We start from the raw sequence: 12,364 nt of genomic DNA, 5'->3' as shown, positions 1-12,364 counted from the left end.
CTGATAAGACCCCAAATGAAATTTAGACCCAGTTGTCTGAAACTGTGAGACTGAGGTCCACCACTGTGTCTCCCATTATTTGGGATACTACAACATAAACAGAAAAAAAAATCTGGACTTTAAAGCAGGGCTGCACTTTACCGTACCTTTCATCCGTGGGCTTTGTCCTTGGATTTGCTGTGTTCATGGTGCAGGGGCATACAAATGGCACAATTTACTCCTGGGGTAATCTATAACTTTTATTTATTCATAATTAATAATTACAGGATATACATAATGTTTCACTGAAACAAGAGTGTAGCACTGGTGATAATGAGCCCTCGTCGTAAGTGACACACTTTTCAGCTAGTGTGCTCTTCATCAGTGCTAGAATACTGAAAGTATGTTTGCAGGACCAACGCGTACAGTAATTCAAGTTTACATACAAGCACTGTCAGATAGTTAACTCCAGATTTCACACACAACAGATGTTCAGCTATTAGTTTATATTGCATTTAAATCCACTGTAGATAAATAAAAAAACATAAAACACAATTCCAGACTAACAACAGTTAACATCAACAACTGTTGTTGAAAGTTCAAGTAACAGCAGTCAGCTTCTGACGGATGGGATCTCATAGATAAACTGGGTTAAACTGAAAACACTGTCATGTTATCGTACCTGGCACTACGACAGAACTAAAAAGCAATGGGTAATGCCAATTACTGCCCGCAAATAACATAGACCCTTTGCTATTTTACTTTCAATATTAACTTGATGCATTGCATACTGGTAACTACTGTTAGTGGTTTGCTGGGCTCTGACTACCAACAAAATTGACAAGAACTGGTCCATTGTAACTGATTGGTGGTTAAAACAGTTTTCATTTTAGGACAACAGAGGGTTACGATATTTAACAAATTACCAAAAAAAAAAATTGTAACATAAAAACAAAATGTGTATGTACAAATATATACATATATACATTTATATAAATATAGCAAAATAGATTAAATAGTGCTCCATAAATAGAGGAACAGGTAAACCACAGATGATGGTGAAGTCTGCAATTGGAAGCACATTTAACACGTTGTGAAAAAAAAAAGCAATCCTGGTCATGATGATGAAAGTGTCCGGTAGGAATTGTTGTCAACACTTGTACGCACAATGCTTCGCTGAAGAAGCTGTCTACATTATTAAAGCCCAGGAAGGACTTCATTTAAAATTAAGCTGCCACTGCACAAGAAACATCACGAAAAAGTCAAATGAAGAAAGAGGGAGGTATTACAGTAGTACAAGATACAGTCTAGAGCTTGGCTCAGATTTTACAGATCTTTACTCATGTCTAGCAGCCACCATACAGAAAATGTTCCATATTAAAGTTGTAGGGTGTAAAGTGTGATTTTAAAGGAAAGGTTATTCAAAATGTTTCCACTCTTGTGGTTGAACAAAAGGGTACTGAGGATGGCACTTTGTTGCTCACTGTTGTGCCGTCCCTTTACACAATGATTATACCTTTCCCATGTGGCGTGTTGTATTAATATTAAAGCTCTGCTTCAAAAATATGTAGTGTAGACCATGAGACAAACTGTCAAAATCTTCTAACTTCATCCTGTGTACAGTGGACAGGTAAAATATCTCCACTGCAATTCTCCCACAAATGTACAAGTGTTTTTGGCTTTAGGGTAAATAGTACACAAGGTAGTTCTTGGTTTGTATCTCATTAAACCATAAAATCTATCCTCTATAAAGCTAATTAGGAGTATTACTGTGTCCATTTTTCTTGAGACAAATACTGTTAAAACTGATTATACAGTGTTCTGATAAATACAGTAGATCATGATCTAATATAAACTCTATCATATATAATTTATACATTCTCAAAAATGTTGATACAGTAACTACCTATTAGATTACATGTACAACTTTTTGGTAAACTAAAGTAGAAGTGAACGGACCATTTTTAATACCTACTGAAATAATCTGATGTTTCCTAATCAGTCTCATTCATGGCAAACTTAAGTCAGTTCTTAAATAAGATTCACAGATCCTTGTCAAAAATGAAAAAAAAAATCAGAAACAACCTACGCTCCAAATATCATTTCTGTACCTGCATCATTTTTTCTCATGTATTACTAAATTACACATGTCCCTGTTTTAGGCACGCTCAATATTATATGCATGATAACTAAGATAAGAAAGTTTCAATTATAAAAATATCACTAACAGGGCAATCTTTGCCATCTATGTGGCCTAATACCATACTGTACAAAGTTAATTACATTCTCTTGGAATGGTATAAATCACTGCTCACAGTCTGTGGTTGAGCAAAACGTTTGTGCTATGATGCTTTTCAGCAAATCCAGTATATTTCCCACCAAACATCCATTCGTCTTCTAAGAGTTTTTATGCACTTGATAATGTGAGACAAGCTAGAGTGCCGATGAGGCTGAACTCCATAGACTAAAAGGATAGTATCCCACGGAGTGGTTTAGTTGCCATTAGATTTAGCATTATGGATCCAGTCCAGGGTAATCAACGTCATGCACCCAATCATGACAAAGAATCCACAGATAAGGAAGATTGTAGCCTGAAAAAAGCAGAAAATGTTGTTAATTAATACAGCAAATGTCTCCATTCTAACAAATACAATCTTTTGTAGTGGTTCTCAAACTTTTGCATTACAAAGCACTTTTTTTATTTAAAATCAACAACCTACTTTAAGGCCCACTGTAACTTCTTCATACATTACTGGCAATTCTATAGTAAGCAGCTGATAAAAACCATTGATGTTTACAACCCGGGCTGGACTGTCATTGGCAACCCTAATTCTGCATTTTTTGCTGAATAGCTTATTTTACTTGGCATGCAGGCCATGCTTTTTTGTTACTCCAATCCACTTTTGGTGATAAAGAGTTAAAATATCACAAATCCAACTTGCGAATATTAAAAAGGCTGAAATTAAACAGGTATGTCTTTAAGCAAAATTTGCTGCAGAATTAATTATCCCCAAAATAAAAAAGTAACTAATTCTGGTTTCGGCGGGAAATGGCACTATGAAAAGCACTCACATGCTCATTACAATATTTAGAGAGTATAGAAAACTAAATCTAAAGGGGAAATTTTCTGAGTTCTTCTAAAAGCAAAGAAACCTACCCCAATCTTCTGTACAGATTTCATTGACTCCTTTTGCACTAGCTTAATGTAAAATGCAGAAGGAAGGATAAAGATCAGCATAGCAGCAGCAGAAGCCCCTGTAAGACAGAACATAAATATTAAGAGGTGATAAAGGCTTTACTGTGTGCATACTTCATTGAAAAATAAATCCAGTTGATTAAAAAAACCTACCAATAAATCCAAAGATGTCCTTGATATTAGGGACATAAATGACCAGAACATTGGTGAAAGCAAGAAGGAAAATAGTAATCGCTATGTGACGAAGCCAGCTGAATTCTTTGGAGGGGCATAAAAACTGATTCAGTGAAGTACGGATCTGAAAATAAAAAAGAAAAGACATTCAAAAAAGGAATCTAAGTGAGATTTGATTCTTTAGTAAAAAGACACATTTTGCATCTTTAAAAATTGAGTTTTTTTGTTTGTTTTATATGTGGACATACCCTAGGTGGGACTTGGCTCCTCAATTTGTTGATTAACAATGAATGGGGGGAACAAAGTCACCTAGGTTGCCCTAGTTGACATGTAATTGGGGACAGTGCTGCAGAATTTCCTTTAATAAAAACTGAATTACGGTGCTCCTCTGCAACATCAGCTCTTCCATGAACCAAAACACAAGCATTTACTTAACAGAGCTACCAAGACAGATTGTCACACTAAGTGTTACATTTACAATATTTTTCAAGCACAATGGAAGCCTTGCCACACCCAAGGTGAATTCCTGCTATGTGCCTGATGCAGCAGGATAGGCTCTGGGCCACCATGTCCACAAAATGAATGGATGCATAATATAAATCTAAGGTGTGAATAAAAATAGGAGTTGTCTCAAGAGTAAACTGATAAGCATCACATAGACTGCTAAAAACAACCATTAAGGTGTACCTTAAATTACTGTGTTGAAATCTACTCAGTTCACATCAATCTCCTAGTATGACAATTTCAGCAGGCTTAAGAATGCTATGTCATTTTCATTCATGACAGACTTTTGAAATACTTGTTTATTAGGAATTAATGAAATCTTGATTCATTTTTTTATATTTTATCCTTTTAATAAACTGGATAGTAAAAAAATAGTACAAAGCTCTAAAAATGGCCCACAAGTAGTTACTGTACTTCAAATGACTTACAGGAAAAAGAACGACTGGAACGGTCAGGGTGACTGCTGTCAAAACTGCAAGCCGCACAATAAGCAAGATGGCATCAAACTTGTACACATTTGCATAGGTATGGAGCAGTTCTGATTCCACATTGCCTAGAAGCAAATATCAACAGTCACATGATGGTGTCTCAGAAATGAATCTCCACAACAAATTTCAAAATATATTTTGTGGAAACAAAACCCTAAACATTTTTAAAACTTACTTATTGCTCAACAACATAAAATCAATATGCATGCAAAAAAATGTCTATGCACTTGGCACTACATGCAATATAGCACTACTATAGTCTATATTCTAAATGTAAAATGTACTAAACATATTGCTAAAACAGAAGAAAATACAGGGGGACTGTGAACATACCATAGAAGGTCAGGTATCCAAAGAGAGCAGCTAGAAGATACATTACAAACATGGCAAAAAAGGAAACATTGGACACATTCTGCATTCTCTTGCGGGATCGGCTGTAGTGGAAAAAAAATAATGTGTCAACACATTTTCATTTACTTCTCTCTAGCTAAACTCTATACACCTACATATTACACCACCTGTTAACCTTAAATATTGCAAAGATAAGTCGAGCAAATTGACACATTTTATTGGCTAATTGAACAAATTACAATATGCAAGCATTCCAGGCAGCAACCTACCTGAAGAAGGGGCCTAAGCGGCCTCGAAATCTTGCATATTGTAATTTGTTTAGTTAGCCAACAGAAGGTGTCATTTTGCTTGAGTTCTCATTGCATTCATAATGGCTAACACGGTACAACACCCTACTACCTTAAATACTGTAAAGACTTGCTTACCCTTTGAGTTCCTCATAAATAGGTAGTACAGCAGGGTGGCACACAAATGCAAATGTCAGAATAGGAACTGCATAAACAGTCTGTGGGGAAAAAAAATGTTTTAACAAAGTGCAAGGAAAGGGAGTACAAAGTTACAAATGTGATTAAAATGATCCCTTGCAAACGGTTAACCAGCACATTAATTTCATACATACCTGAGAGTTAAAGACAAAATATTTAGGTGTGCACATATCATCAGCAGAGCTAGCATTCTGTACTACAGAATTTATGACATGTGAGGTTGCATTAAGTAATGTTTGGTTGAGAGCATCATCCTCCAATAGCAAAGGGCAAGGGATGAGAAATTTCTTGTAAATAACCTAAAAACACACACATAAAAAGCATTTTTTAAATTTCTGAAGCAAACCTTCATCATGCTAAGCAAATATCTTTCCTAATCAGACATTGCCTATGTAACACTTTGAGAATTGAGCACATTTGCTTGGTTTGAATTATACATAAACAAATCTGAAACTGCAGTGAAACAATATTGTCACTTCTGTAGTTTACACATAAGCTTGGTCTACTTTAAAGAAAGCAAACATTGTAATTGTTTGATACCTACAGTTGAAGACCAGAGAAACTCTAAGTACAAAGTTACCAGTTATAATTTAATGAATTATTCAAGAATCAGAAGGGTGCAGTCAAAATGGCATCTGCATAGTGTCCCGTCATTGGTGTTCTAGTGTCATTCTAGTCTTCAAATAATTTCCAATTACATAATTATTGCTAGACATTTCATTTAAATCTTTGCCATCATTCCATTTTGAATAACGAAGCAGTTAACAATGTTTACATCCAAGTATTGGGAGATGGGGTTTCTGGTACAGGTATAGAGCATTATGCTAAATTAAAAAAACACATTCTCCACCATGTTTTCTGTGAACTGTGACAGCAGTGTACATTTTTCATTTACAGAATGGTTCCCACTTGTAACAGTTAAAAATATTTAAATAATGAGTCCAAAAATAATCAAGTGTGAATGAGACTAATACACACTAATACAAGAATTTTGCTCAACACTGTCAAACAAAAGAATTGTGTTCAATTCTTCAACGCTCTACGGAAAAGTATCTCACATAGTTACAGACATTACTTGTAATATTATAGTAAACAGTACAGAACTTACCACAATCAAAAAGAAGACCATGCAAAGCAAAGAGAAGCCACTTGTATAACCGAGATAACCTGAAACATAGCACAAAAGAAAACAATGACTGTCAAATCATGTTTCTGTTTACATCAGGCGCTTGCTTAATCTGCCAAGAGGGGATAACAAAGGAGTACAGGCAGATGTGGAAAAGTAACAATGACTTGGCCAATTTCCACAAGTAATGACTAAGCTAATTTACAAACGTTTCGTTTCAAGTTACAAAAAAACTAGGCAGGTTTATTTCTATTATGTTTACTCACCAAGGTTTTTTAACAGCGATAGTGGAAGGATGATGATAACGCTCACCAAGAGGACAAGATAATCTCCATTGAGGTACCATTCCCTGAAATAAACAAAAAGGATGATTGCCTTTAATTCTGATCTGGCTGTAGTAAAAAATTCATATCACATTTGAGAAAACAAGAGAAGGAAAGAAAGTCATAATTACAGGGTATTTTTATCCCTCCACATAAAGCTGAAAAAGCAAGTACATGTACTCAACAGTTTTCAATTCAAATTTTGTAGTGATATTTAGAGGGTTAAATAATACAAAATTTATACAAAAAGTAAGTAAAATATTCACATTTAAATGCTGATATACAAAGTAGTGTGGTTGTGGAAGAATTCTGAGCTAGGTTGCATAGTTTGCAAACTCTACCCACAACTGTGCTCCATTGCTCCATTGTGTAGTGTCTAAGTGTGCACACTAAAATGAACTGGCACCCTGCCTACAAATGCTTCTCTGTTCAATTGGTATAGCCACAAATGTCTTACAATCCCAAACTTGACACATAAGTTAAGAAATAGATGCAGTAAGAAAAATGTTTAACTGTGAAAATAATGTAATATTTTGAAATTCACATTTTTAAGCACACCGAACGTAGGTTACATTCATATATAAAAACACAAGTATAACAATCCCATGTGGCAATGTGCATTATTTATTAGTTGTTCTTTTAATACACTGCAATGTTTTACTAGAGACACTCTATTTAAAAATACACTGTAGTGCATTATTTTCAGGCTGTACAATCTAATTAATGTCTAAGGAGTATAACTGTGTGTGATGTTACAGATTTTATTCCTACTCCTAAATTATTGTACCAAAGCCATTTTGCTTAACCTGCCTGCAAAAGTATGTGAATATTTTACTTCACCTATAACATTTTCCTGAACCCATTTCTTCCAGTTCAAAGTTGGGAGAACACACCATTGTATGACACTCTCATGACACACTTGTACATTCGTGCATATCCATTTACAGTCGTCAATCAACTTGGCACTCATTTTATAACAGCACAGAGAAACAACCACCCTGACAAAGTCTTCTGCATTGGCAAAAACTGGGCCAGAATTCAACACCTGTCTTCTGCTGTAAGATAGCCTTGCCAACCAATGCCCCATAGTGACACCCATTCTAAAAAGTACTGCATGAAGACTTTTTGGACTATACAAAATTTGTATGAAATGTATTAAAAAAACAAAACAGACAAACAGCTCCTTATATAAGCATGCATTTGCCTAAGAGGTAGTCGCTTACCCTGAGCTCTCCTTTATGTGCAAGAATGCTTGAAATACAATTGGCAGTTCATACTTCACAATGTAGAGGTAACTTGACATTGCTAAAATGAAAATAAGAAATGCAGCCTTAGAATAGTGTCATTTATGCATTTTCATTTACAAAGTCAATGACAAAAATTATTATAGTTACCGCCAATATTCTGCATTGTAATTGAGCAGGAGGCTGCCAGTTTCCCTGGCAGCCCAAAGGCTCTGTATCCCAGCTGCTCATAAACTAATGCACCTAAAAGAAAAAGGAAAATGCAAATAAAAAGACAGCTATAAAAGAGTTGGACACTAATGTCATTTTTTTTCTTGCAAGTAAAGTAAAAAAGACAAGTACCTCCTTCATTGGCTGTTTTCAGTAGGAGATGAATAGAATACAATGAAAATATACAAACAGCAACCAGGAGGATTCTAAAAAAAAAAAATTCTTGGTTTTAGTTGGTGTGCAGCCGTTTTTATGTTTAAAAAGACCTCATATAAAACTGGCTAATTAATAAGTGCGTGTTTTTTAATTCACAGGAAAGCCTACTTCAAGAAGCATAGCTGGTTACATGTAAAATGTGCAAACACTATAAATATAGCTTCAATTTTTCTAAAACCTCAGTTGCTATGCATAGGCTACATTCAGAAAAATGTTTTAAAAATAATTATAAAACTAGTATGGCAAACTAAAAAGCCTTAAGGTTTCTGAAATTGAAATTCACGGCCTGTTTTGTAATGGCGTCTTTAGTAATGGCGCCTCTTGGTTTTAAAATATCTGGTTACAGAACACTTGCAGCTGCTTCATCAAACAGCACGTTGTTAAAGTTGTCAAACTTGACTCATGGAATGCTACAGAGAATACAGAAAGCACAGTGACAATAAAAAATATCAACTTTGATGGTTAGACTTGGACAGACCCAATTTTGAGCCACTAACCTAACCTAACCTGCATACCTTTGGAAACAGTAGAAGAAAAACTTAAGTACCCAGTGAAAAACCCAGGCAGGGAGAACACACATACTACATTCACAGAATTCAAACTTTATTAACTGGACTGGTGAGGCACAAATATTCAACATTGTGCCCCCCTCACTAAAATTTAGACCAGTCAAATTAGGGTAGACCTGTGCATATTTTACAAATTATACTACTTCAAATCAAACAAAGTTTCTATTATCAGAACAAAGCCATTTAAGGAAAATCATTTCACTGACATGAGCATCCACTCTTCTGTGTTTCTTTTGTACTTCTCATCTTTAATGACATGCTTTTATGTCAAGTAAAGAAAAAATATGCTACTCGTGACACTCAATGTACTGTATATAGTATTTTTTTCATTTAGTAATAAATATATATAATAATTCCTTCATTCATTTTTTATCTATGCAGTCACCTTTCTATGTGTAGTATCCAAAAGAATAAAAGCATGAGGATTCATGACATCGGGCCATCAAAATTCTAATCAAAATTTTAAGCCATTTTGCTGTTTTTCTTTTTTTTACATAACACAGCTCATACAAAATGAATGTATTTGGAGTAAATAGTGCTGGATTAGGGATTCTAAGCTGATTGACTCCACTTAGCATTTGAGGCTAGCTAGACGTACACATTAAGCAGCTGGCGTGTGTTCTGTTGAGCTGGTGTGTATTGTTTGTAAACACTGGTTGCCTAGGTCTAAATCCACAAATTGTATGATCTTTAACACAACACTTTCTCGCCCACTCTTGTGACGACAGGCCATCTTTTGCGTCATTAATTATATCACATGTTAGATAATTCTGCATTGTGAACACATGAGATCTGAAATTATAGACGACACAACTATTCAAACTCTGCAGCTACATCAGCTGAAGTCAGCAAAACCCTCAAGGTTTACATTATCAGCAGATCAGATGTCTTGAAATGAAGAACACGCTGCAGTACAGACATTAAATACTTACACAAAAAGTGCAATTCCAGTATTTGCCATTGCAAATGAAAGTCCAAGGATGCCACTTCCCATGATGGCATTGCTAAGGTTGAATACTGACATGCCAAATGAGGTGGTGCCAGGATGCTGTTAAGAAAGAGCACATAATTCATCAAGGTTAGGAAATAGGCGTGCCTCAAAGTGTATTAGGTAGGAAGTGAAATCTATGGGAGAGATTGCATCAGATCTTAAGGCATGGGCGGTGCGGAGATAAATGTACCGTTCCCATTTCATTATGTAAATGCCACTTACATATTCAGTTTCATACTTCTTCTTTTTCAGATGGTAATCTGTGAGGAAATTTTGACTTTCTGGGTCCATGTCATGATATTGACTAAAATGACATGAGAAAAAGTGTAAAAAAATAGTTGTATTATCACGTATGACATTGAACTGTATGTAAAAATACTGTTTTATTCCCAAATACCAATATCTATGATGAAAATAGTACAGACCTGTTTATTGGTCCTTTCTTGGTGCACTCAGTATATCCACAGTCATTGCCACCGGCACTGCAGCCACTGTCTTTATCAGATGAGGCATTAAACAAGCTCATCTCTGTTTTTGGCGCATTCTTCATCTTGTAATTCAAGTACGGCAAGTGTCTTTGTTTAGAATAAATAGCTCAATAAATAAATAAATAGGCAAATTGCTTGGCTCAGCTCAAAAGGTGTATGTCTGTATCCTCCTGCGTCGTTTTCACCTCAGTGCGCTTCTTTGTCCTTGTGATAGAACAGCGTGTGGGTCCCTGGGGAAATATGGAATAATCAATACACACACAGTATGAGGACTGCTGCATCCTCTATAGATCTCCATCATGTGATGGGGAGGGAGGGGGTTGGGGATGGGGGTTACTGACTCATCTAAGGAGTGGAAAAGTACCAGCCAGCATCCCACATTATCCACACCATCCAGCATCACAATAGACCGTCTCCCCTCATTTGCTAATCACTGAAGCAATACAATGTTAATAATAATAACCCTATCCTACTGTATTTGAATGGATAACTCGGATTGCTTTCATAAAACACATGTCAATGACTATTTAGGCATTTTAAAAATAAAAGCGCTTATCGAAATAAAAACAAAGGACATACTAATGGGCACAATGGGATATCGGAGATATAATTCTGATTACATTTTTATGTTTTTTCTATTACCCCACCCTCCCACAATCCACCCATACCGGCACACTGCGGAGAAAGGCACGTGCTGCTGTTCAACATATGCGGAAGGTGTGTGATTTTTTTTAATAAAGAGATGGCTATATACAAAATAGGATTACATGAAAAAGCAGTTAGTAACCTACCAATTCCTAAACTACTCTTATTTTTCACCATTATATTCTACTGATGTATTCTCACGAAAGGCCGATCTATACATAGTGCGCGCCTTTTTAATTCTAAGAAATGTAACCGCTGCCCTGTGGTTACTGCCACTTTAGATCACAAACGACAAGCGGAAACATTACAAATATTACCCTTTTTCATTCACTTAACTGTATGTGGAATATGAGAAAAAAAAAACAAAGTAAAAGAAAATCTCACCAAAACTCTTAGAATAACATGTTACCACCAACAACGGATGTTCTTACCTCGTCTTTGAAGAATTTTCCAGAAGAAGGCAAAATATAAATAATTCAAATCTTCTTAAAATCCTACAATGTGCGAACATCCATATTAACGAAACAAAAAAATATTAATGATTGCTTTCAAATAAATAGGTATAATCAGCTGAACAGGTAGAACAATAATTAAAAGTCGGTAGACACAAGGGAGCTCACTAAGGATGCGATAAGACTCATATAACGTCTCACCGGCGTTGGTCTGCTCTTATAGTGAGATCTTGCATCAGCCGCACACACGGAAGGTTAAGGCCAGCCCTAACATTAGACCACGCCTCCGTCAATGAGGATTGGCTGCAATCGACGACGCTTGTATACAAACAAACCATTGAAGATTCAACGTCATGGGCAAGGTGGCGGAGACTGAGAGTAAACGTGGAACGAATGGTAATGTTGATGTAAATACAAATCAAACTGAAACAAATGTCACCGAATCCTTGTAACTACCTCTACAGCAGAATATACGTACTTAATACTTCACACTACTGCACTCGGATGGTATGGTGGCTGCTTTACTGAAATTGTGGGGAGTAGCAAAGGAGGCACATGTGCTCCGGCCCCCGGGAGTGCCATGGAATCTGTGACGCACGAGCAGTGTGCGTCTCGTTGCTACCTTTTTTTTGGTTAAGGTGCGTACACAGATCACGAGTGTCTATGCATAATTAATCGGCTGCAATGTGACTGTAATGACTAGACTAGAGGTCACCCTGGTAGGTAGAAAAGTTAAATTAATTTCCAGATCAGACGGCACCGTTTCCCAAGGAGATTAGGAGGACGCCATGTCATGTGACTGCTACTCAACCCTGGATCAGGATGATTGTTTCATCTTGTTGCCTTTTTTATTTAATGGTATGCCAGGTACTGAAATCCACTACTTACCTATGTCATTTTAAATCTGATCACCCACAACAACA

At 36.1% G+C, this 12,364-nt stretch overlaps 1 protein-coding gene across 1 annotated transcript; it reads right to left on the bottom strand.

Moving 5' to 3' along the window:
* Positions 1-226: 226 nt before the first annotated feature.
* Positions 227-11,666, bottom strand: slc38a2 (solute carrier family 38 member 2). The gene is made up of 16 exons (XM_039760872.1): positions 11,421-11,666; positions 10,282-10,574; positions 10,079-10,160; positions 9,798-9,913; positions 8,213-8,286; positions 8,021-8,113; positions 7,850-7,931; positions 6,570-6,652; positions 6,286-6,344; positions 5,312-5,476; positions 5,118-5,197; positions 4,675-4,775; positions 4,282-4,406; positions 3,329-3,473; positions 3,137-3,234; positions 227-2,570 (listed from the first exon to the last, which is right to left on the bottom strand). The coding sequence occupies exons 2-16, from the start codon at positions 10,404-10,406 to the stop codon at positions 2,472-2,474; spliced, it is 1,527 nt and encodes a 508-aa protein (XP_039616806.1). The 5' UTR covers positions 10,407-10,574; positions 11,421-11,666; the 3' UTR covers positions 227-2,471.
* Between the last annotated feature and the right edge of the window lie 698 nt (positions 11,667-12,364).

Source organism: Polypterus senegalus, chromosome 8 (genome assembly GCF_016835505.1).
Source record: "Polypterus senegalus isolate Bchr_013 chromosome 8, ASM1683550v1, whole genome shotgun sequence".
NCBI lineage: Eukaryota > Metazoa > Chordata > Cladistia > Polypteriformes > Polypteridae > Polypterus > Polypterus senegalus.
The sequence above is the reverse complement of the archived record's forward strand: the minus strand, read 5'-3'. Positions and strand labels throughout refer to the sequence as shown.